The 27,860-nt window shown below is 34.3% G+C and overlaps 1 protein-coding gene across 2 annotated transcripts in view; it reads left to right on the top strand.

Annotated features, from left to right (window-relative positions):
* The window catches only part of CDH12 (cadherin 12), a 282,182-nt gene that overhangs the window by 216,144 nt on the left and 38,178 nt on the right, over positions 1–27,860 (top strand). For both annotated transcript variants that reach the window (XM_082652021.1, XM_082652020.1), the window contains 2 exons: positions 5,616–5,803; positions 19,895–20,148. In XM_082652021.1, the coding sequence (XP_082508147.1) occupies positions 5,616–5,803; positions 19,895–20,148 (442 nt within the window). The remainder of the gene's footprint in view (positions 1–5,615; positions 5,804–19,894; positions 20,149–27,860) is intronic.

Genomic DNA, 27,860 nt, shown 5'->3' with positions numbered 1-27,860 from the left:
ATTTTTGGAATAGTTTGAGACAAATAGGTATTAACTTTTCTTTAAATGTTTGTTAAAATCCACTTGTGAAGCTGTCTGGTCCTGGACTTTTGTTTATTGGGAGTTTTTTGATTACAGATTAAACTTCATTACTAGTAATTGGTCTGTTCAGATTTTCTATTTTTTTCTGATTCAGTCTTGGAAGAATGCAGTGCTTCTTGGAATGTATTCATTTCTTCTAGGTTGTCCAATTTTTTGGCATATAATTTTTTGTCATAATCTCTTATGATCCTTTGTATTTCTGTGGTGTCAGTTGTAACTTCTCCCATTTCATTTTTATTCATTTTAATTTCTTTTCTTCTTGATGTGTCTGGCTAGAGGTTTATAAATTTTATTTATCTTTTCAAAGAACTAAATCTTAGTTTCATTGATCTTTTCTATATATATATATTAACCTCTATTTCCTTTATTTCTTCTTGGCTCTGTGCTATTTTCTTCCTTCTAGTAACTTTAAGTTTTGCTTATTCTTCTTTTTCTCATTCCTTTAGGTGTAAAGTTAGATTGGTTATTTGAGATTTTTCTTCTTTTCTGTGGTAGGCCTATATCATTATAATCTTCCCACTTAGAACTGCTTCTGCTGTTTCACATAGGTTTTGGAATGCTGTGTTTCCATTTTCAAACTCTGTGGTTGTAACTTCCCTCCTGTTTGCCAGTTATCATCCTGGGGGTGTGGGTCTTGAGTATAATCCATCTCCTCCCCTTCTACCCATCTTGTCGTGGTCCCTTCTTTATATCTTTAGTTTCAGAAAATCTTTTCTGTAAGACTTTAGGTTGTTCTCATAGATAGTTGCTCTTTAAGTAGTTGTAATTTTGGTGTGCCCAAATGATGAGATGAGTTTAAGTCCTTTCTACTCTGCCATCTTGATTCTCCTCTCTATTTTCTAAAGTTGAAATGTAAATGTAATATTTCAAGTAATCACCTCCTTAAGTGGTCTCAAGTATATGCTTTCAAGTTCTTAAAAATGTTTAACATTCTTATCAATTTGAAATAATTTCTACTTAGACCAAATTACCTCCAACTTAGTTATTTGTTACATATAGATACGTTTTATGTGCAGCTGAACATTGACTTCTTATGTATTGTTTTTCAGTAACTTTAGATTAGTTATTACTATAAGCATAAAATAAAATGTATTTCAAAAGAGAAGTTGTAATGGATTATTCCATCTTCTATTTATTTTCTATTCTTATGGCTGAATGTTGTCACAGTACTGTATAATTCATTCATTCATTTAATGTATCTATTCAGGTCCTATAATCTTTATTTCTGATTAAACTGTAACATATTAATTTGTATTTTGTTAAGTAAATATATATTTTTGGTGTTTTCATCAATACTTGGAAATTTTCTCAAAGAAAAAGGAAGGGAAATATATATCCTTTGTCCTTAGGTATTAATGAATGTGCACACATGCACACACACACACGCAGTGCAAGTTCTAATAATCAAAGTATAATTTTTTGAGTAGCATTAGTTACTTAGAGGATGCCCACTTAGCCTATAATTAAGTAACAAATACTTTTACCTTTGGAATTAACAGGGCACATTACCTGTAAGAAGCTAGAGAATTTGATCACTATAATTCTACCTTAGTTCACTACATGCAGTTTTCTCCTTTTCTATGGGAACATGGTTATTTTTGTTCAGCCTAGCATGCATATTTGATAACTATGTAAGTATATATTCTTATTGACTCTGTGAATAATTTCTTGTCACCTGTCTTCTATCTTAATGTGTGTTGTAGAGGTAGTGCCATTAAGATGTTTCATATGTGTCAAAAGTAGGATGTCCAGAAAATGATGGCAGTGTAATTACATGGTACATCATAAGCGATCCAACTTTGGCACAGGTGAAGATTTACTTCAGTTTTGAATTAATCTTAATGACCCTAGCTTTATTGCTGTTGAGTTTCTAGAAATGATAAAATGTCAAGTCATTGGAAATAAAATGACAGAACCTAAACAATCTGACAAGACTAATGCATAGTTTCTCTGACTTGTTCCATGTTCTGTAGACTTTATTGCCAACTACAATGTTCTACTGAGAAATGCTTGTCTTAATGAATGCATCTTCCACCTTACTACAATGTATAACTGTTATGCAAAGAACAGAAAATTCAGTGCTCTCTATGTGTTTGTTTTATGTACACTAAAACCTCAATGTAGAAAACAGATGTAAGTGGAAAACACTGTTTTACTTCTATTATATCTTAATTTTAGTAGGGCATGTTAGTTGAATGCTATTAAGTCCATCTTTTTAGGACAAGACTAATATTTCAATTTAATGACAAGTTTTCCAGTGCTGTTAGATAATTATGAATTTTGCAGGCAAACTACATGCTGACAACTTTTTCTAAAACTGCTATTTAACTTATATTGATAGAGGATTGCTAAGTATGGCTGTCTTCACATTTATTATTAGCCTCATAAAATGTTCTTTTATAAAACATAAGAGTCATATCTCAGCCTATAGTCTTGAAAAGGCATATAGTCTTTCATCTATAGTCTGTATTATCTGATGTCCTTTAGCTAGCCTCTCAGAGTTTAAATTTTTTTCTGACATTGAAAGGTCTCAATTCTGGCTAAACTCTTCACCTTCACTAACCATAAGCCTAAGTGATAACACCAGACTAGATTATTTCCCTTGATTTTTTGATTCTATTATTTTTACTTTTAAATGTTCAAATGAAAAGCGAACTCATAAACCTAACATGTAACCTAAAGTTGCTCCCCCCGAATAGCTTGGATAAAGTAAGCAGAAATTTTCCAAGCTTTTACGTTAGATGCCCATATTTTCCTAAATATTCCATTCAACCCTCCCCTTTCCCCAGTGATGCAACACCATCACCATCATGCACTGCTTGGCCATGTTTTTAACTTGAAATCCACTACACTTGACAGCTCCCTGTCTCTCTCAAATCTCTGCCAGCTATGTCTTCAGTAATTTTTAGTCATGTTTCCTAACTAAGTATCCTGTTAGAGGAGCATTTATTTTCCAACATAGACCTCCACTGCTCTATTTGGAAAAATTCAAGAACTTTCCTAACACTTACTGATGTACTGTTAGATTAGACCATGACAGATCACACTATAGATTCAAGGCTTTTGGTGTTTCTTCATTTCAATATCACAATCACACAATGAGACACAAAGGTTGTAGACACGTTTCTGGTAAATCATAGGTGCTATGAAAGGAAGAAAAAAGGAAATAAAAAATACTTCACATGTTCTATGCCTTGTCCTCTTTCTTTGGAATTTGTCACTGAGAAATTTAGTACAACTTTATATAACTGTGTCACATGCTTTCTTGCCACATTAAACAGGAATTCAGGCATCCTTCTGTTTGCTAATATCTCAGGAGTGCTTCAGTAGGATTAGGGTTTAATATGGCTATCGTGAAACACATGTTCTATAGAAACTAGGTTGCAAAAGCCACATTATGTCTTGCTTATTAATCATGGCTATTTGAACTCAGACAAATTCCCCTTGAATATCTGTCTTTACCCTTTTTGGAGGCAATGGGTATACAATGTAACCCATAATTTTATTCTTTTTCTTTGCTCATGTTTTCTCAAATTCAAACCCTGTTTTGAGTTCACAAACATTGGACAACTCTATAGGATAGCCACTCTCTTAATTGTTTAGGGAGTAAAGCCTAATGAAGCATAATTATAGTCTACGAAAAGTTGCTAGTTTGATAGATAAATATGAATTCTTCAACCAAAATTATTTTATAATGTCTACATAACACTCCATTGTTGTCACTTGAAGTATTTTTATTTGGTATCTATTTATTTATTTAACATTTACATTTTCTCTTTTAGAGAGATTTCTCATATCTTGTTTGAAGGCAGTTATACTGTTAATTAACTATTAAGTTAACTAATTAAGCAAGTATTTTATACCACTGTAAAATGTACTTTCTGTCTATTACATGGAAACAAACAATTTTAGGTAAATACTTAGTTCTCTTGAGACTAAATATATTATATGTCCCGTTGAGGTAATGTCCACTGGATGGATATAAATAAGGCTGATTTTAACATTATAGGAGCAAAAGGTAGATATCCTTTTTGGGGGCAGCAGGTAGAAAGACAGATGGCAAGATTTAAGTGCTTCCTGGGCTAATGAAATTGGAAAATTTTGTAACCGGTTGTGAAACAACAATAGACCTCTAAAAATAACTGGGAATAAAGAATTGACAATTTGGCAGAATCTCCATAAAATGTGAAAGATTATTTTTTCTCATATCTCAAAGGAAACAATTGTAATACTGTAATGTAGCTTGTTGAATGAACTTCAGCATCCAAAAAACATATTAAAACCTTCCGAATTTAATTGCTATAAATGTAACTAGAATTTCAAATCAAATTAATTACCCTGGTTGCTTTACTCATGGGAAAGTAGAATCAAAAATCTACTAACAGAAGCTTAAACTGGTGTCAATATTAATTTAAACTTTATATTTTTGTGTTTAGTTTTGCTTTAGCATTTGCATTTCCTCCTATTTTCTTTCTTTCCGTTTTTTTGATTTAAACAGACTGCTGTTTAATCTATTAATATTTATATTGGTGAGATATCAGTAAAATAGCCCATATTTTTTTCTTCACGTTATACCTTACAAAATTTTGTAAACTCTTTTAAACAATGTATATATTTTCATTTTTGTGAGATACCATAATTTTTCTTGATTCTATTATATTTTATATAGATAGAGATTTTTATAGGATTTTCTGACTCAGTATCAAATTTATAGTAATGTTGGTGCTCCGCCTGGTGGTACACAATAAGCATTTTACTTTTCTCTTTTCCTTAACGTTAAAAAATTGGGAGATAGAACTTTATATCCTGACTTTAAAAGTGTGTAAAAGTACCTGGAAGGGAATCTACTAAAAATTTACTAAGCAGAAGTTGAATATTAGTTTGTAGTATACTATACTTAAATCCATTGTAGATTAAATATATGTACATGTATTTAATACATAGATATAAATATATATATATACACTTATCATTTTACAAGTAATTTTTAGTTTAATGATTTATACTTATTGAGGAAATAGTTCATCTATTATTATATTCATTTACATATATGTTTTATATTTTTGTATGTTAGGACACATAGCCTTATTTTTCTATAAATATCTAAATATCTGTCTTCTATCTATCTATGTATCTATCTATCATCTATCTATGTATCTTTTTAATCTATGTCTTGTATCCTGGATTCTTTTGCATTAGTATCAGTTTATTTCATGACTATTCCCACCTTCACATTTGATACTGGTTACACTTAGATGGTGCTAGTATGTAAAATATTTCTTCACAGTAATTTTAATTTAACACTTCCTACTATTTATAATGACCAATTGAAATTCTACAACAGAATCTATTGAAGTGAAAAGTGAAATTATTACTCCTAATTGTAATCTTTAACTGGATAGCAAATTGCCTTTCAATTTTGCACTATTATGTTTTAGAGTTGATTTATTTTCTGTAGACTATATTTTCAAGGCTGGTAATCTTATGTACTTTACTAACTCCACTGTATACAAAAATTATATATATCTTATCAGGCATTTTCCATCTGAAAGTTCCCGAGTCTTCCCCTATTGGCTCAGCTATTGGAAGAATAAGAGCTGTGGACCCTGATTTTGGACAAAATGCAGAAATTGAATACAGTATTGTTCCAGGAGATGGGGGAAATTTGTTTGACATCGTCACAGATGAGAATACACAAGAAGGAGTCCTCAAATTGAAAAAGGTACATAGACATGTTTTTCAAAGTAGATTACCCAATAAAAATTAATGAACAGAAAGACTAAAACTTGAAAATGACAGAAATTTTAATTTTCCTTCAATGAACAATATTTTAAATTAAAAAAAAGACCAGGTGACTATGAAGTATTCACTCCCAGAGACACTTTTATTCTGTGATTCACCAGGTATATATTTTGTGTTGAAAAAATTAGGCTTATTAATTTGCTTAAATCCTTAAAAAATTCTTACCAGAGTCTAATTTTAATTTAATTTTTTAACATTATCAACTCAGACGAAAAGGTTAATTTAAAAATAAGATCTAGAAGTAAACTCTATGCACACCAGGCTTGGTCTTGCCCCTTTTATTACTTTTCTGAGAATATAAATATCTAATTCACACATTGTTAGTGAGCCTGGACCTCAGACTGGAAGAATTCTGATATGGGCGAGCGCTGCTACTGGTAAGTGGACGAAATGAGAATGGGTAGCGCTGGGTTTGAGGGGCTATGACAAAGGAAGTGAAGAGAAAAATTATCGAGAAGGAGGGAGAGGACAAAAAGGTGAAATGCGGTGGGAAGCCCTCGAGTAATGTTAAATTGTTTTATATAAAAGAGGATGGAGAGCAAAATTCAAAATATTGGAAATGAATCCTTATCTCAGTGTATGTAGTTTGTTTTTTGTCAGGTAGGGTCATGAAGAAGAAGAATGTAAATGTGAGAAAGAGAAAAATCATGACTGTATTTGGTGTGTGTAGATTATTTCTATAACAATGAGGTAAATTATAGGAATTTCCAATAATACAGCGCAGGCAAAAAAATGAGCTTCATTTAATTTAGTACAGTTTTTCCCTCTCCCTATTATAGCAAAGTGCACTCTATTTATCCCAAAAGGTGGTATACCATACACATTTAATTTTGATACTTGTGATTATTTTAACCTGCAAAAAGTATTTTTACATTCAGTCCCATTAATCATGCTGCTGTTTCCATATTTGTTCAGGAACTCTGAATTTTATCAAAGAAACAACATATGTGGTAATAAAAATAATCCTGAAAAGAAACAGTTTTCATGTAGATGATTTATCAACTTTTAATTCCTACTATTGCAAGAAAATTGTGCTTTGTCTAGAAATTAATTTAATCACATGGTCCCATTCAGCAAAATTTTTCATTTATGCTAAATTTTCAGAGTATACCTAGAAAAACAAATTGTGTCAAATGTTTATTCCATTATTATTTTGTTGTGGTTTTGCTTGTTTTTCTTTTTTCTATTCAGTAACAATCCCTTAAAATCTTGTCACAAGTTTTTAAAAATGATCTCAATATATAACAAAGCTTAAAAGGTGTAGAGATATTAATTCATATTAAACAGATATAAATTCTCTTAGTAATATGAGAAATAATAGAAAATATTTTATATCAATGATTCATAAAACTTAAGTTTGAAATTAAATATATTTACAAAGTAAAATTGAGGTACAAAAGAGTTACATTGTATATAATATATATATTTATATTAATTTATATTTACAGAGATACAATGAATGCATTTTATATTTACACATAGGATTTTATATTTTGTATTGATTTACACTTATTTACCATCTATGCCAATAAATGATCAATGTCTTAGTGTCAATCTGGGAAAATGTATGACTTTCTTTTTTACTTTTTAACACAATTGAAAAGGGAGTAGTGTGCTAACTATAGAACTTTATATTACCATGTAAAAGTGGATTAATCATTGAAAGTAATGACGTAGTTATATAAATCAACTTTTTGTAAATACTTATTATGCATAATCACTAAAGCAAGAAGAATATATCTTCTCCCTTTTTAGTGTATGGAGATGTCATAAAGAGTGAAAGAGTCTTATTTATTTTGTATTCATTTTGTTTATTTTTTTATTTTCTAGTTTTTAACTAGATTAAAAGTGATATTTGTGAAATTATAGCATACCTTTATTAAAATAGATTTACATATAATGTATAAAATAGTCTGGAAAGTATATCTCGAAGTAAATATATATATATATATATATATATATATGTATGTTTATAAATACATATATTTTTCCTCCTGCAGTGGATAAATAACCGTTGCCCATTTTGCTGGCATAAAATTTGTTATCTAAATAAAGCTCAGGGTCCATAACTAAAATTCACTCCTTCATTCACCATTGATGCAACAACCACTAAATCCTAACCCATTCTGGACTCTGGGGGGCAGTGAAGGAAACGGACACATTCACTCTGCTCAAGCAGCTACTGTTCAACCAGGGAAGTTAGACAATAAGTAAATTTAAAAGCACTGTCAGTGTTAAATTTAAGTTTTCAAAACACAAATCAGGGTAAAAATAAGCAATTTAGAGGGTAGTGGCTATCCTACAGTGAGGTAGTCAGAAAAGACTTCTCTGTTAGGATGAAATTTCAGCAGAGACCTGAAGGAAGCAAAAGATGAGCCATATGGTATCTGAGTGATGTGTGCTCCAGAAAGACTGAGCAGCAATTGCAAAATCCCTGAAATGGGAGTGTACCGGGCAAGGAGGCCAGTGGCACTGAGTACAGTGAATGGAGGGGCCCATAGCTGGAGATGAGGTCAAATATGCCGACGAATGTCCCATCATGGAGATCCTTGCAGACCAGGCAAAGGCTTGAATTAAATCGTGAAGAAGACCGTGGCAAATTTCTATCTAAATTACCATTACCCTTGGTAAAGCCAGGATACGCTGGCTTTTCTGAGGCGAATAATGACTAGGGAGTAAGGACAGAAATAGACCAGTTAAGAGATTATAGAAATAATCCAGGAAGCCAATGATGGAGATATGGTCCCTGATCTTTATAGCAATGAAAATTGTGAGAAATGGTGAGATTCTGGCTAGATTTTAAAGGAATGGCCCAAGTATATTTTTATAAATGTTCTTAACATCCGGTAAATTATGTCAAACATTTGAATAGATTTGTTTTTAGCATTCTAATTTGTTTTACTCTCTAAGTAAGGAGACACCAGAGGCAATCCATACCAGCTAACCTCTTATTCTGTTGGAAAAGAAAATTGCAACCTACAGACTACATTTATAAATCTGTAAAAAATAACTCAGGGGAACATTTTTGTAACAAAATTTTGAAATTATCTATTTATCTATCTACCTACCTACCTATCTACATATCTGGTGTATGTATTATTTTGAGTAAATGTGTGTGTGTGTGTATATGTGTGTGCGCGCACACGTGCTCACATACATATATAGATATATGACTTGAATAACTATGGCAGTATATTTTTCTAAAAATAAAACAATGAGGAAATATTCTGTTCACTAAAGCCCACGAAAAACTCAAAATTAATTTAAATAATGTAAATTCTGTACTTTTTATTGAGGTATAATTGACACACAAAATTTTATATATTGCAAAAGATCACCACAGTAAATCTAGTTAACATCCATCACCACACATAGTTAAAAATTTTTTCTTGTGATGAGAATTTCTAAGATTTACTCTTTTTGCAACATTCAGATATGCAACACAGTATTATTAACCTGTAGTCCCCATATAGTATCTTACATCCCCGTGACTTACTTTATAACTGTAAGTTTGTACCTGTTGACTCTCTTCACTCATTTCACCCCCCACCCAACCCCCACTTCTGGCAACAACCAATCTATTCTTTGTAATCTATGAGCCTGTTTTTTTCTTGTTATTTTTCTTTTATGTTTTTGTCTTTTGTTTTAGATTTCATATATAAATGAAATCATATATTTGTCTTTCCCTGTCTGACTTATTTCACTTTGCATAATGCCTTCAAGGTCAATCCATGTTGTTGCAAGTGGCAAGATTTTATTCTGTATCTCTATATCTCTAGGTTCCACATCCAAGGATTCAATCAACTGTGGATGGAAAATATTGGGGAAAAAAGTTTTCAGAAAGTTCTAAAAGGCACAACTTGAAGTTGCTGCACACTGGCAACTATTTACATAGCATTTACTTGTATTAGGTATTACAAGTAATCTAGAGAATATTTAAAATATATGGAAGGCTGTGCATAGGTTATATGCAAATACCACTTCCATTTATATAAGGAATTTGAGGATGCTTGGATTTTGGTATCTGCAGGGGTCCTGGAGCCAATCTCCCGTGGATACAAAAGGATGATTGTATATACCACATTTTCTTTATCCATTCATCTCTCAATGGACATTTGGGTTGCTTCCATATCTTGGCTATTGTAAATAATGCTGCAATGAACACGGGGTTGCATATGTCTTTTTAACTTAGTGTTTTTTTGTTTTCTTTGGATAAATATCCAGAAATGAAATTGCTGGATCATACAGCAGTTCTATTTTTAACTTTCTGAGGAACCTCCATACTGTTTTTCATAATAGCTACACCAATTTATACTTCCGCCAACAGTGCACAAAGATTTCTTTTTCCTCACATCCTCTCCAACACTCATTTTTTGTCTTTTTGATAATAGCCAGTGTAGCATATATGAGGTGATGTGTCATTGTGTGTGTGTGTGTTTTTTTTATTTTAGAAGATGTTGGGGGTAGGAATTTATTAATTAATTTATTTTTACTGCGTTGGGTCTTCGTTTCTGTGCGAGGGCTTTCTCTAGTTGTGGCAAGCGGGGGCCACTCTTCATCGCGGTGCGCGGGCCTCTAACTATCGTGGCCTCTCTTTTTGCGGAGCACAGGCTCCAAACGCGCAGGCTCAGTAGTTGTGGCTCATGGGCCTAGTTGCTCCGCGGCATGGGCATATGGGATCCTCCCAGACCAGGGCTTGAACCCGTGTCCCCTGCATTAGCAGGCAGATTCTCAACCACTGCGCCACCAGGGAAGCCCTCATTGTGGTTTTGATTAACATTTCTCTGATGATTAGTGATGTTGAGCATCTTTTCATGCACCTGCTGGCCTACGGTTCTTTAGATATTTTTTGAGTGAACACTGTATTATAGGGCTATTTATGCGTGTGTTCAGAGAGTTCTCAGAAGACTTTATCTTGAACTTATTCAGAGTCCCAGAAGAAGTAGATGTAAAATCATAAATATGTATGTAAATATCAACAGCAGTATTTGTTCCATAATGATCTTAAAATTACTCTTTGGAAACTTCTCCCTGCAATATCTCAGCATAGAATTGCAATGAAGAGTTTTGATGTAAAACCAAATTCATACAGAAATTATGTTTTTAAGTATATTACATGCATCTAAAAAATCTAAAAATATATACTCTACATTTGAATATGTATCTGTTTTTGAATATAATGATATTCTTTGTTTTCGGAGCATTTTTCTTTTTTAAGCTCACTTAAAAAATAAATGAAAATGCTTAATATTCTCTGAAGCACATATTCTCATTATAGTTTTATTTCCAAAATTTTTATTTACTTTCCCTTCACCATTTCCCCCCCCCCTTCTTTCTGCATGGAGGGAGGGTGTACATGTATAAAAATGATGGTCATGCTTGTATGAGCTGAGAAGAATGAAAAAAAAAGCATTTTTATTTTATTTCTTTTAAACCTCAACTTGGATTCAGTTTATGAGCACTGTGACAGAATGCCATTTCACTGTGTCACTTTGAATTCAGAATAACATTATGCAACTTTATATATCTCTACAAGGCACAAGATATATATATATATTTTTTAAAGAAACAAACTATTCTTACTTTATACTTACGTCCTATTGCACTGAGGAAAGAATGAACAAATAAAAAGTACCCTATATGTTGCTAAGTATTATAGCAATAGAAACAATAACAAAATTAGGGTAATATAACTTAAAAAAATTTTTTGTCACATCTAAAAATTAGGCGATAAGTTACATTTAAAATAAAAGAGAGTAAGGTATTTTAAATTCAGCAATTTCATTCTTACATGAAAAGTTAAATGAAATACATTTTTAGTCAGTAGTTTTTATTTCCTACTGGATAAGTGAGAATAAATATATACTTATTGGATATAAATATAAAGTTTCATGAGTTAAAAACATTCAAGAACGGAAAATACATGTTTATTTATAGGCACACTGTGGTTTTCTTGTTACTGATTAAGAAATTTAGGCAATTAAATAGTGGGATGAATACTTAAATTGTACAAAAGAACAATTTTAATGTCTTGAATAATTTCTAAGCCAGTTCTGTGCTATTTCTACAAAATATCTATCTGGAACTAACAAGTAATGATATCTGTTTAAAATAAAGAACGGTAAAGTGATTTCCTATTTAGTTTAAAATAAGTAAACTTTTTTGGAATTAAAAAATCCTTACTATTTTGCTGTACTTGGCAATATTATTTCATTTCAAATAACCATAACTGTGATCACAGTGAATCCAAGGTGAATTATTTTCTTTTTCCTTAAAAACAAGAGCTAAAATGTTTTATTCTTCACCAGAATTTTAAATAAATAGGCTAAACTCTCAACTGGTCTCATTGGACAATTTTATTTATGTCCCTTTAGTCACTAAAACTCATTTTCTTTTTGACATCTCAAATAGCAGGGGAGTGAATTCACATCAAATGATTTGGTAGCATAGCACCATCATGTGGTTAATTTTTGAATAACTCTTAGAAAAAATAAAATTAGGAATACCTTGTTTTATATAACCAAGCATACACCTCAATTTATTGTTTAAAATATTCCTGTTTTTGTCATACAAACATGAAAATTTCAAAGAAAAATACGTGGTGCTTGTTTCTGTAAATATTATGCTCCTGTTTTTGTAAATACTTATCTTCATCTTCTTTTTAAACATCTCACTTCCCTAGTCTCATCAACTAGCCCCTAAGTTGACATAACAAATGAACATTGTTTACTGCCTTGTAGACATTTCTAACTTGTGTGTGTTAGTCTTTTCACATTCAAAATGTCCAAAGCTGAATTCCTTGTCTTCTCCCAACCAAAGCATGCCTGTTCACATTTTCTCCTTCCTGGATAAGGCCCTACTTCCTCTCCAGTTCCTTAAAGCAGAAATCTAGGCTTATTCTTATGCTGCTTCCATTACAATGAACTCCCCTTTCCGAATAGGACGGGAAGCCTGATCACTGATTCCTTCTGAACTTGGATTAAAATTACCCTTTCTGCTCTTCATGGGTTGACCTACAACAATCCTTGTTACTCTTTTCCACCACTTCAATGGCTATTTTCTGAGCCACACACCTTATGTTCATCCATTTACTTTATGAGTGAATGGTTGAAACCTACATCTGTTTATTTTACTCGCACTCCTAATCTGTTTCTGACTCCTATCACTAGTAAGATAAAGAGCAAATGGTATATTTTCTATTATCATCTTCTTCATACACACACACACACACACAGACACACACTCACACACATATTCACCTGCTACATTCCAACCACACCAAACTCATTGCAATTTCTACGGAAGATGCTGTGCTATTCTTCCTTCTGCATAGAAGGCACCACCTTACATGAGCATTTCTATTAATTTTTTCCTGTTCTTTAACATGGCTCTCACTCATGTCCCTCACCAAAGAATTCCTTGAGTACCTCAGGGAAAGTTGATCCGTCCTTACTTTCTTCCCCAAATGTTACCATTTCTGTCCAAGCACCTATGAGACTTAAAGGTACTCATATTCTAAATGCATCTGCTTCTTTCTACTATAGTTTAAGCCCCTAAAGATACTTTGCCATATCTATATCTGTGTCGCCATGATAAAGGAAATGCTTAAAATATACAGGGTGTTTACATTTCTTTTAAAAAAAAATCATGTTGGTTTATTGTTTTAATTTCAGATGCAATACTTTTCTTAGTATTCACATACCACGCAGAGTTCAACATGTCTTTAAAGTATTTAGAAAAATATTGCTTTACTGATTATATAAATGAGAAATATGAAGCTCATTGGAGAAAAGTACATTTTTCAAGACGACACAACTTGCAGTAAATTATAGAACATATGTGAAAAGCATATACTTTCAACTATTGTGAAGAACAATATATATTAGAAGGTAAAATGTGAGAGTGGACATTCAAGAAGTTAAAAAGAATTCCCCCTCCCCCGATGGCCATGACTTACACTGCATGTGCCTATAAAACGTATATCTTGCTTAGGCATTAGTAACAGTTGATGAAATCTTTTCTTTCTTAGGGAAAATATCACCACAAACACTCAAATAAAAGCACTAGGTGTTCTTCCAATTCTTTTTTTTTTTTTTTTTGCGGTACGCGGGCCTCGCACTGTTGTGGCCTCTCCCGTTGTGGAGCACAGGCTCCGGATGCGCAGGCCCAGTGGCCATGGCTCACGGGTCCCAGCCGCTCTGCAGCATGTGGGATCTTCCCAGACCGGAGTATGAACCCGTGTCCCCTGCATCGGCAGGCGGACTCTCAACCACTGCGCCACCAGGGAAGCCCCGAATTCTTTTTTATTTTGTTTTATCTTAGTTACTGAATTTGTTGCAAAAATTATTGTCACTGAAATATGGCTTAGAAACGATGCCATGATTCTTAAGTTAATTCATTAAAATTATCAAAAATTTGCAGTTCTGCACAAAAACCTAGAGTTAATAACTTGCCCACAGAAAAATTAAAATCATTTCTAGTAAATAGTTCTGTAAAAAATTTTTTAGAGATAAGGTATATTAATTATATGTTTCTTCATTTTAATATTTTTACTTGACAGACACTTTTTGTCTGGTAATTCTATTGTTCTTTTAAGCTTTTAAAATTTTAGAACTGAAATACTGTTAAAATTTGTCAAAACTAAAATCTACATTTTAAAAATGGCCACATTTCACTGTTTCCCCTTTATGATAGGGGCATTCTCATCTGATAATGTGACAACTTTTATCCATCAGATAACTGCTTGACATTTTTTGTATGTGTGACACTGAGTTGAATTTCTTCCTCAGTGATGATGGGATATACCAGACCCTCCCATAGCTCCCTCTCACATAAACACACACACATTCTTCCCCATCTACCCCTGACACACACAATACACATCTGTCTTCCAAGTTTTGGATTTTTCCATAGCACTTATTACCACTTGGGATGCTACCATTTGCTTATTTATCTTATGTCCCATTATACTATTTTCCTCATAAATCTTACCACTAACTGAAAAGTATTATTTACTTATTATTCATCCTGACTCTTCCTCTCTCTCTAAAAAAAAATGGACTTAATTTAACTCATGAACCAAGATATCCTCAATTCCTACTGTGACAAAATAAAATCTACTCAAATATTTGATTCAATTTATGCAGAATTAAATTGAATAAATCAATTAAAGAAGTAGGTACAGACATCATCTATGGATGATTTAATATGAGACTTGAGTAGTGGTAGAGTTTTAGACTAATTTATTAGCTAATAGGAAAGTCTAGCAAGGAGTAAATGAATTGACTGCTGTATTGTTAAAAAAATTAAGTTTGAGGAACTTGATTTTCCTTTAAAATGATGCTTGATCTGAAAGTCTTATCTTTTTAGTTCAGCCTCGTATCATAAACCTTCCTTACAAGAGCTTGTTCCTAGTGCCTTTTTATCTTTGTTCAGCCTGGTATAAATCTGCTTTCTTGTTGCTTGTCTTGAAAAGCATCTTCTCTTTCAGATACATTTACAGCCTTCAGTTATTTGGGTTCATTGACAATTTTCCTTTCCATTCACTGTTAAGACCTATGATATGACTGAGAGAATAGAGTCATTTCTAAAGGATACATTTTGTTAAGAGTGAGGACTCTACTGTGATGGTGAAAATGGTACATGTTCATCATAAAAAAATGAACCAGTAGAGAAGAGCAGAAAGTAAAGAGCGATGAAAGCACAAGGAGTTGTGGGTCAGAGCATAGTATATGTGAGTCTTCTGCTCAGGGTCTTCCAGGCTGAAATCAAGGTGTAGGCCACTGCTGCGACTGATCTGAGGCACAGAGTTTTTTCCCAAGGTTACTTGTTTTGGCAGAACTCATTTCTTTACGGCTTTATGACTGTGGGCCCTACTTTTTTGCTGGCTGTTGGTCAAGATCCGGTCTCAGTTCCCAGAGGCACCCCAGGCACTTGTCAGGTGGGCTCCTATATCACAAATTTACTTCTTCAAGGCCAGGAGATCATCTGTAGTACCTCCTTCTACTAAGGCTCACATGATTACATCAGACCCTTCAAGCAAAATCTCCCTTGTGGTTAACTGAATGTTAAGTGATTAAAGACCCTGATTATATTTCAATCATTTATTTTTCCATAAAACTTAACAAATTCAAGGGGTGATATCCCATTCGGTTCAGAGGCCCATCACACACTCAAGGGCTGCAAATTTTACAAGAGATTATAGAAGAGATTATCTTGTCCTTGGGGGTGAGAATTTTGGGGACACCTTGGGAATTCTGTCTGCCAAAGCTACTTTTCAAATTCTTCAAAATATAACTCTAGCTCTCCATTTTCACTCAACATTATCTGGAAACATGATGAGGCCTGGAAGAGCACAGGGAATTATTCTTTTGTATTTTATGCCAAAAATTGCTCATCCCTCTTTGAAATGAGAAAATATTTTGGTACTTTAATGTTTTATGTAGTTTTTCATGACCTGGACCTCAGCAAAGTAAAAGCAGAGAAAGTGGCTAAAAACAAAGAATCAGAAAGATTATATCTTGCCCAATTTTTTCCTTTTATATTCTAATGAACAATTAAATATATCCTACTCCATTTCTTTTTTAAATTTATTCATTTATTTGGTTGTTCCAGGTCTTAGTTGTGGCTCGCCAGCTCCTTAATTGCAGCAGGTGGGCTCCTTAGTTGCAGCATGCGAACTCTTAGTGGCAGCATGCATGTGGTCTAGTTCCCTGACCAGGGATTGAACCTGGACCCCCTGCATTGGGAACACGGAGTCTTAATCACTGCGCCACCAGGGAAGTCCCTCCATTTCTTCACAGTTTAGGTTTCTTACTGTACAACTCCCTACGATATAATTGTTTCCTGAAAATCCTGGTTTCACTAACCTTCCTTTATTGAAACATCCTGAGGACAAAGGAACTACTAAACTAAATTCTATTTAATCAATCATTTTCTTACTTTTCTAGAAAGGTTCATAAAACTGAATGCACCCCAAGCAGTACCACAAAATTTTCTATTTATTGTGCGAGAGCTAAATTATTTCCACTTCATAATAATGGATTTCTGTTATGGAATATGATTCATTTCCTAACAATAATAAAAAATCCTGTTTTTTCTATACTTGTTTCAGATAAGAGGATTTTTGTTGATTACAAAGTTAGATGAATTTCATTCCTCGGCACCATCCCACCCCACCTCCTCCACAAAGAGTGGTGGGTAGTCTGTCAGATGAGTCGGATAAAGTCAATTAGAGAGAGATTGGTATTGATTTTTGTTTTTGCTCTTTCTGAGCTATCCGGTTTTATACAATGGCATTGCCTAAGGGCCAGGGTCACAAAGAGGTAAGGCCCTCTAGAATATTATTGTGGCATTTCTCCTACAATTTTCTTCAGTTGTTTGATCACTGCAGGAGATAAGTTTTCAGTCATAAAAGAATATCTGTATGTACAGATAGTTTCTTTCATCTCACTCTTTATCACCTGCCCACTAAATATTTGTCTGCTGTGACAGGTCAGGAGTTCTTAAAAGGCATAGATTATGTCTAATCTCCTAAAACAAAATATAAAAAAGGTTTTGGAATTCTCCCTTCATTCCTGGGTTTGAAATGGACTCCAAAGTGGGAAGTCAAGTCCATCAGAGAGCAGTGACATGTTAATTAACTAGGTAAATAAAATTGAGATCTTGTCTAGAAAGAATTTGCCTAATCCTACAGACAATCAGAAACATTCCAATGTCTAGGAGAAGTACAGAGGGAAAGGATGAACAATTGGTACTAATTTCTACATTTTAAGAGAGGTTAATTCTGGGCCAAAGAAGGGGGTAAGTATCAGTCAAGGCAGCTCAAATAGCCTTCTAGGCAAAAGGACCTGAGATGATAAAATCAAAATCATCTTACACTAGAAGTTAGGGGTAACTATGATAAAAAATTGTATTGTTTAACATTCATCGAGATGGCATTTAGAGTTTACAAAACACGAAGTATATTTCTATATGTTCTTTAACTTAAACTAGCTTGTACAGCTTATAAATTATACATCACTCAAGTATCTCTTATGGCACCTGATTTCTCTTGAATACATCAAATGATGGGGGACTTACTACTTATTCAAACAACTCAGTCATTAAACAAGATGGCAAACCTTATTTATCTTTGCCTCATTCTGTCCTCCTGGAATGTATCCCAGGTCTTACCACCATGTAGGCAATCAACACTTTTTAAAATTAATTTAGTTTTGAATGGTTTCGTTTGAGATTTCTTCTTTTTTTAGCTTAAAGTTGCCATGTTTAATAATTTATTGTTAATTTCCCATTGAGAGACTTATAGAATAACCCTAACTGATATTCAATATTTGTAAAGGTTTATCCTTTTTTGTCTCTGTCTTCTTCATTCCAGGATTAACATTCCAAGTAATGGTAACAGTTTTGCATTTTTGGTTTGAATAATATTTTGTTACCCTATTTTGTGAATTGGTTGGCTTTTCTTGAGCCTGATCCTTTAACAAAACACTGTAGTCAAACTGTGGGCTGATCAAAACAGTAGCATCATCATCTCTTTTTCCAGATATTATGTTTCTGTCTGTTTAATCAACAGTCCCAATATCAACCATGACATATTAGTCAATAACTTTACTTATATTGCTTTAAGACAAATGAAAAGTCTTAGCAAGAAGACAGAAATTGAAGAAAATCAGTATTCTATGTAAACAGGTATGAACTGAATAAATAAAAATATAAAAACTAAAAGAAAGCATTGAGTCTAAGGCAAAGAAGTACATGAATAAAAATTGGACGAATTAAACCAAATAAGGGGAACGATTACAGGGAAGATAAAGATAGATCCCCCTGAGTGAAAATTACTGTGAAAGAAACTTAATGTCAAGTCCAAGAAGTGTTACTGTTTGCTATAATAAACTTATAGATTTGTGAGTTTTTAAGGATTTCACAGTGATTTTCTTTCTTTTCTTTTCCCTTCTTCACTGGAAAAGCATAAAACAGCAATCTTGTCCTTAAAAGAGAGAAATATACCCACTTTATTTCCCTCAGGTGTACTGAGGCAAAAAAGAGATATGTTGACACAGCAATTAGCACATCATGGGAGTCATACCAGAGGGAATTAATTTAGAAAACAGAAACTTCTAAAGGTCCCAGAAAATCAGTATGTTAATTAACTATGTTAATGTTAATTTCATGTCTTAGTTTGTCATACGTGATTAGAAGTCACAGCCAGTGACCTTAAAGTTTTCATTTTAATAAAGCACTACAGCAACATCATATTTCTGTAATATAATATTTCCAGTTATTGGGAACATAAAACTAATATTCAGAAAAAGGTAAATATAAGCAGTGTAAAGTGAAAAATCAACGATCAGTGACTCCAAGGACAAATTACAACCAAATATTTTGTCTCATGTTGTTCTTTAATCCTATATGTTCAAAGCCTTAATTCTTGGTCATATATCCTGATCATGCATTACCGTGCCTACTAATTCTATGTGTAATGCTGACAACACAAAGGACCAAAACTCTGGATATAGTCCTTGGCAGCAAAAATACCTAGACATTAAAAGTATTCAATAGAAAAGGATATTATTGTCAAAATAATAAAATTTGTCCAAGAAAAAAACATAGTTTGCTACACCAAATTTTTAGCTGGAATCTAAAAGTATCATTTCAATTTTGTTGTACTTTTAATTACTGCTTAATTCCACCAGATGTCAGTACTGGATAAGAGCATCCTTAATAGGTACTTGATCTCCTGCAGTTGTAACCACTCATGTGAAAGGAATAAGCCCTATCTAGTACATATGTGTGCATGTCATTTAAATGTATGCAGCTGATGACATGTACAAGTTACCCAGACACTTCTACAACTGGTCGACTCTTAAAATGTTTAACTTGTACTTCCCTTACCCACTAATTATTAAAGGAAAATGACCATTTGATATTAACTTGCAAATTACTCTGTCCACCATCGTTGCCACATCCTATATGAATGTATCTCCTCACTTTTGATTTGTCCTCGCTACAGCCATTGGATTTTGAAACAAAGAAGGCTTATACTTTTAAAGTAGAGGCCTCCAACCTGCACCTTGACCACCGGTTTCACTCTGCGGGCCCTTTTAAGGACACTGCCACAGTGAAGATCAGCGTGCTGGATGTGGGCGAGCCGCCGGTTTTCAGCAAGCCCCTCTACACCATGGAGGTTTACGAAGACACTCCAGTTGGGACCATCATTGGCGCCGTCACTGCCCAAGACCTCGATGTCGGCAGCAGTGCCGTAAGGTAAGAAAAAGAAACGTTTTCTTTTCTGTGTCAGAAAGAGAAAGAAAATAAAACAACACTCTGACCAGGCTTGCATGAATTATTTAGAGAATACAACGCTTGAAAATCACTTTACATAGTAAGTATAAGAATAGAAGAAAAAACATAGGATTTAAACAAAAACATCTGATATCAATCCCTGCAACAGGGTTTAGTAGTGACCTGATGTTAGGCTTGTCACTCATGCTGGTCAACCTCAATTTTTTTATCCACAAAAGGGATTTAATAGTAAGCCTAAAAGGATGATTCTCATGAATAACGATATTAAGATACTTTCACAGTGCCTGAAATATCATAGATATATAATACATTTTTCAATTATTCTAAAATCTCTGTCCCTTACCCAAAGTTAGTGCTTGAAAAAGATTGTTTTACCGTTTTAAATTTGCAGCTCATTTTTTCACTGTGGCAGTTGTATATGCTGATGGAAGCATAATTAGAGTCAGTCTTAAGGTAAGAGGCATTGTGGAGTTGCTCAAAGCCCAGACTTTGCAAGGAGTTCCTTACTGGCATAAGGCTGCTTGGTAGTGAGTCAACAAAGCAATCGATGGAATAAGAAAGAGTAAGAAAATACAACCCCCCCGCCATAAATGCCACTTGCATTGCTGAAACATGGTGGGATTCCCTTTTCCTCCCTTATAAATCGATCCTACAACGTATTTTGAGACTTGTTCTGATTCAACTTTGCTTCCTCTGTATGCTTAATCCCTTCCAGGTGCCCACGTGCCTATAAGAACGGGGTGGGGTGGGGGAGAAATTAACATACGTACAAAACAGGAACAGACTCATAGACTTTGCAGTTGCTGATGGGGAGGGGGTGTAGGGGAGGGAAGGACTGGGATCTGGGATTAGCAGGTGCAAACTAAAAGGAGAGAGAGAGAGAGAGAAACGTGATTTCTTCCAAATCTTCTAACTCTAAAGGGTTGAAGCTTATAGTATGCAAGATCCAAACCAAAGAACACATTAAGTAGACTTTTAAAGCAAAACACCACTCTGTCGACATAGGAAAAATACATAGACATATATCTCACAAGATTTTAAGCCATGGGGTAATTAATGGTTAAAAAAAAAAAAGCATCCTTTCAGCGGTATTCTCAACACATTCATAGCATAGAGAAAAATTTCAGGATATGGCTTGAGAGCATGAAAGCTCTGCTCTTTGTATTTGTCTGAATCCATCCCCCAAAGTCGCCTGAACACTTTCCTTCTTGAAGCATGTCTGTGATCAAGAAAGAACTAAAAAACCACATTTGTCTTGGGAAAGGGAAGAAAAAGAGCAATTATTATTATTATTATTATTTTTTTTTTTTGCGGTACGCGGGCCTCGTACTGCTGTGGCCTCTCCCGTTGCAGAGCCCAGGCTCCGGACGCGCAGGCTCAGCGGCCATGGCTCACGGGCCCAGCCGTTCTGCGGCATGTGGGATCTTCCCGGACCGGGGCACGAACCCGTGTCCCCTGCATCGGCAGGCGGACTCGCAACCACTGCGCCACCAGGGAAGCCCTTGAAAGAGCAATTATTGAGTGCCCCTACATGTCAGGTTGAATGCTGGCTCATTTCCTCATTGGGTTCAAGTTGTTCTACATGCTCATATTACAGCATGATTCACTGTCAGTTAAACTCCAGAGAAGTCTATTTATTACCAGTGTTCACAGGGCCATTCTCAAGAATCTGCTACGTTAGTAGTTGTTATACATTAATCTGTCATCATTCATCAATCTTGTTCCTGAATACTCTGAGTGTGCTGTTGGTCATTGTGAAAGTGGAAAATGCCTGCTGAGTGGATTCATAGGTAATTTCAAGAATGTAAACAGAATGGAAGAAATATTGAAGGCTGTAAAAAAGTAATAAAAAGGTAAATAAACATGGATTGAAATTCTCTACAGTTCAATAGATGAGAATTGTGGGACATAGTGGGACACAATATCTTAGGGAAAATGCTAAGTTGTTTAATTTACTATATGTACTATTTTTTATTTTGCTTTATTTTTATTTTATTTTATTGTTTTGACTGCATTGGGTCTTCATTGTTGCACGTGGACTTTCCCTAGTTGTGGCGAGCAGGGGCTACTCTTCGTTGCGGTGTGCGGGCTTCTCATTGCAGTGGCTTCTCTTGTTGCGAAGCCCAGGCTCTAGGCATGCGGGCTGCAGTAATTGTGGCTTGCGGGCTGTAGAGTGCAGGCTCAGTAGTTGTGGCATGGGGGCTCAGTAGTTGTGACTCGTAGATTCTAGAGCACAGGCTCAGTAGTTGCGGCTCACGGGCTTAGTTGTTCTGCTGCATGTGGGATCTTCTTGGACCAGGGCTCTAACGGCTTCTTAACCACCAGGGAAGTCCATATGTTCAATTTTGTATACTGATAATAGCAAGATGAGGTCGAGATATGAATAAAATATTATTTTAATGAAATACTTTAAAACCAAAAAATTGGAGAGTTGAAAAGTAAAAAATACCACCCAGTAAAGGTAAGGTGAGAATTACAAACTTCTAAATATAAGAAAATGATTAGATCAAGACCCTGGTGTGGAGAATAAAAGAAGGCTACATTTTAGAGAAATTGTCCAGGTACAAGCCTATTTTCTTTATCTGTTTGTTTGTTTGTTTTTGATGTCACAGAAACTAGTGTCTGACAAGTGCTACTTTATGTGAAATGAAATAGTATCCCCAGTCTTTTTTTCTAATGGGCCGCAGCCTGACTCACTGAAGCTGCAGACAGAGATGGATTTAATTGATCCCCGTGAGGGGTTGTCAAAAGACAGAGGAGCTTTTGAATCAACATGAAAGTTGTCTTACTTTCATTTTCTTGGAGTAAACAATAAACTTGAATCATGTCAGTTGAGGAATGTGGGGTATGGATCATCTCTTCTTGGTCTGAAAGCATGTTCGCTCACTTAAGAAAGATAGTAAAAATATGTTATAAAAAATAAGCATCAAAATGACAAGTTACTTGGCATGTGTAGGTATGCTCTGTTTGTTTTGTCTTCCTTTGCTTTACTGCATTTACTGCTCTGCATTACCCTTTTCATAGGGTTATTGTGGAAGGTATTAATTTAAGATTAGGTTATTCCACACCACTGGGTATTTTATAAATATTATTACTTCATCATCACTGAGCACAGCAAAGAGGCAGAAAGCAATGACATTAACCAGGGATTGCAAAACCTTAGAAGAAAGGTTCAGTTAGGTGTAATGCCCCCAAATATACCGTATCCTGTCCCCTCTTGTTGTGAGCTTAATTTCTAGTTATTGTTTCCTTTGTGTTTCTAGCCTTTGCCTTTAGATGAACTGATTTCCTATCTCTAATATTCTATATCCTTTGACACTCTTATTATATAGTTCATGGGAATGATTTCTAGTGAGTCCAATAGGAGTATAATGAGTGTACCTACCATTAGTGAGGTGGGGCACTCTCTTAAGAAATGAAATTTAAAACAGGTGACTATTCAGTTACATTGGAAATTAATGTTTGTTTTGGATATAAGTGATTTAAGTTACAGAGAGATTTCAGTGGATAATTCTGCTCAGTATGTGCTATTTTTCTTTTGTTCCAAACATTTAAAAATCTTAGTTATCCTATGAATGAATTTCAAAATAAAATTTAATCAAAGTATTTTTCTGTATAAAATGAGAAAATGGACAATTCCATTCTAAACCTACTCCATGTAAGATGGGTTGGATAAGAGACTGATAAAGTAAACTAAAATCTATTTTATGTATATAAACGTCCATGTGTAAATTATTATAGTATTTAGTAGAACAATTGAATGGTTTATTTTTCAAGTTACCTCCTTTTGTTTGATGATATGTCCAACCAAAACCCATCACGTAATATCAAGTAGTGAAATTGATTAATAACTAGAAAACCATTATTAATTATCATAAGTAAAAAGTAATACATAAAATAATTAATAACTGGTTGTTAAAACATAAATGTCTAAATGAGTCCCACTTAAAATTATCTTATATTCCATATCTGGTCTGTACTTTCCATATCTGGTCAATGCACTTTTGGAAACATTTTTGTATCACTTGAAATTGATTTTTTCATCGTGGATTAGGAGGCTATCAGAGTAGCTGATTTTCATTTGAGGGCCCTTTCCAATACACCAGAAATCTTGTTTTGTGGACAAAAACCTAAGCTCAAATACAAAACAAGCTTAGAGAATGAGAAGAAACAGAGGCCCCACTTATCAAGTGATATCCTAGAGCAACACATATAATTTACTTTAAACATTAATTAAATGAAATGGTAAAAATTAAAAACTTGAAAACTTGCTCGCTTTCTATTTTTCTCCTATTTAACAAGATTTTTGTAGGAATTAAATGAGGTATCGGTATAAAATGTTTTATTTTTAAAATTTTTTATAGATTGTATATTTTTTAGATAAGATTAGGTTCACAGCAAAATTGAGAGAAGATACAGAGATTTCTCATATGCCTGTTGCCACCACACATACATAGCCTCCCCCTTTAGCAGCATCCCCCATTGGAGGGATACATTTATTGCAGTGATGAACCTACATTTACATCATAATCATTCAAAGTGTATAGTTAACTTTAGGATTCACTCCTCGTGTTGTACAGTCTGTGAATATATTTATTATGACACGTATCCATCATTGTAATATCATACAGAGTATTTTCACTTCCTTAAAAATCCTCTGAGCTCTGTTTATCCCTCCCCACACCAATTCCTGACCTTTTCACTGTCTCCATAGTTTAGCCTTTCCACAGTGTCATATAGTTGGAGTCATACAGTATATAGCCTTTTCAGATTGGCATCTTTCTCTTACTATTTACATAAAGCTTTTTCCATATCTTGTCATAGTTTGATAGCTCATTTCTTTTTAGTGCTAAAATGTATTCTGTTGTCAGCATGTACCACAGTTTATTTATCCACTCACCTACTGAACATCTTGAGTGTGCTTTAAGTCCTAGGAATTACTAATAAAGCTGCATAAATATCCATCTACAGGTTTTTAACCTGGACATAAATTGTCAGCTCCTGTGTGTCAATACCAAGGAGTGCAATTACTGGATCAGATGACAAGAGTATGTTGAGATTTGTAAGAGACCACCAAACTATCTTCCAAGGTGGCTGTGTCATTTTGCACTCCCACCATCAATGAATGAGAGCACCTGTTGCTTCACATCCTTGACAGCATTTGGTGTTGCTGGTGTTCTGGATTTTGGTCTTTCTATTAAGTGTGTAGTGGTACCTTATCGTTGTTTCAATTTGCATTTCCCGGATAACATATGATGTGGAGCATCTTTTCATGTGCTTATTTGCCATTTGTATCAATATATGTTCTTTGGTAGGATGTTTGTTAAGGTCTTCCACCCATTTTTTTTTTTTTTTTTTTTTTGCGGTACGTGGGCCTCTCACTGCTGTGGCCTCTCCCGTTGTGGAGCACAGGCTCCGGACGCGCAGGCTCAGCGGCCATGGCTCACGGGCCCAGCCGCTCCACGGCATGTGGGATCTTCCCGGACCTGGGCACGAACCCGTGTCCCCTGCATCGGCAGGCGGACTCTCAACCACTGTGCCACCAGGGAAGCCCCTTCCACCCATTTTTAATTGGGTTGTTTGTTTTCATATTGCTCAGTTTTAAGAATGCTGTTTTTTTCCAGTGCATACAAATAAGCAACAAAAGGTTTGCCTTTCTTTCATATTCTCAACTACAGATACAATCTCATTGTAAAAAAGAGATTATGATGGATGCATTACTTGTTAAGAGCATGTATGAAGCTTATACATACTCAATTGTCTCACTGAGTCTAACTTGCGCTGAGTTTCTGGACAGTGGTTACCTGTGGATGACAAGGAGAGATTACAGATATGCAAACCTGAAATATTATAAAACTCAGGACTAGAATTAAGAAATATGAAAATGAGGGTCATCAAAACTCCACTTTTCTCTTTACCTTTGTTCACAGAATTAAATTCCATCCAATTAAAACAGCATTTTACCCTCTATTTCATGGCCTTCATCCTAGACTTCTGCCATTTTAGGTGGCAAAACCACATGCATCCTCATTGCTATTCTAACTCACTTCTCTTTCTTCTTATCAGTGTTGTCTTTTACACATCTATCATATTCACTAAAGACACTATATAACTCTTTCATGGTATTTGTCATTTTTAGCTTATTGCATAAATATATATTTACTTTTCTAACCACCATCTTCAAAACCAGAAAATGAAAGGGTGTTGGAGAGTTAAGAATATTTCCTTGTTCTTTAAAATACTATATGCAAAATTAATTTAATTTTAAAATTTTCTTGATGTATTTATCCTAATATATAAAGCAACTGGTTAATGAAATGTAGAATGTTTATGTATGTTTATGTGTGCATTTATAATTTTTAATTGGTTATAAGCAGATCTAGATCTAGACCTAGATATATAAATATAATAGCTCTTTTTATTTTGTAAGGGTCTGTAGACCAGGGTGTTTGGATATAATCTTTATAGGTCTTAATTTCTGCTATTTTATCACAATGTAGTCAGGGATATACTTTTCTTTTTTTCTTTTTTGTTGGTAAAATGACCATTTGCTTCTTAGCTTCTACAAATAGAATTAATGGAAGCTAAATGCTATCAGTGCATTTGCAAGTAGACATTATACAAAATTCAACTTCAAAAAATAATTCTCTCTCTCTCTCTCGAGTCCTAAACACTAAGTGTAGCACAGTTGTGAAAAAGTCAAATAGGGCAAACTCCCCACATGTTAACATGTTTAGCTACTACTGCAATGTCTAAATTCCACACTCCTTTTTATTTTTTTCCTGTAGTTTCTTTGAAATATTTTATAATATAAGTTTCTATCTGCTTTTTTCTTTCCATGTCTACCATTTGTACACAATATCTCTATTCTTTTTATTGTACATTCTTTGCATTTTTTATCTACTTATGTTCTCTATACATTTTCAAATGATCTAAAAATTTACAATATTTCTTTCAGTGGTATTTAGTCCTAGCTGTTGTTAAATGCCAGTGGTTATCCCCACTTAGAATTAATTAAGTAATTCATGAAAGATAGTTTCTGATAAAGAGATGAACACGTTTTTTGTAAGGTGAGCTTTAAAAATGCTTTCTTATGTAGAGTCCAGTTACTTCTTTGGTATAACTCTAATTACTCGTTCAAATTCTAGTTTCTATTATTTAACAGAGAGCAAAATAATTTCTTCTTATGGCTTGTTCTCTTTTTTTTTTTTTTGTGGTACGCGGGCCTGTCACTGTTGTGGCCTCTCCCGTTGCGGAGCACAGGCTCCGGACGCGCAGGCTCAGCGGCCACGGCTCTCGGGCCCAGCCGCTCCGCGGCATGTGGGATCCTCCCAGACCAGGGCACGAACCCGTGTCTCCTGCATCGGCAGGCGGACTCTCAACCACTGCGCCACCAGGGAAGCCCCTTATGGCTTGTTCTCTTAAAAAAAATACTGAAAGTTCTGATAGCAATTGGGAAAAAACATTTTACCCATAAGGTTATATAGGTATTAAGATAAAATTGTTAATCCTTTTTGAGTACTGCTTATCTTATCTCTTTCAGTTAGCATTCACATTGCGAATATTTGCAAGAGACACATCTGGTAAAGGACTTTTCTCCAAAATATACATTCTTAAAAGTCTAAGATGAAGGAGATGAAATAGAGGATGAGAAACTATTTTAATTGGAGGGA

Source organism: Grampus griseus (genome assembly GCF_964374135.1).
Source record: "Grampus griseus genome assembly, chromosome: 3".
NCBI lineage: Eukaryota > Metazoa > Chordata > Mammalia > Artiodactyla > Delphinidae > Grampus > Grampus griseus.
This window is presented reverse-complemented; position numbering and strand designations above follow the sequence as displayed.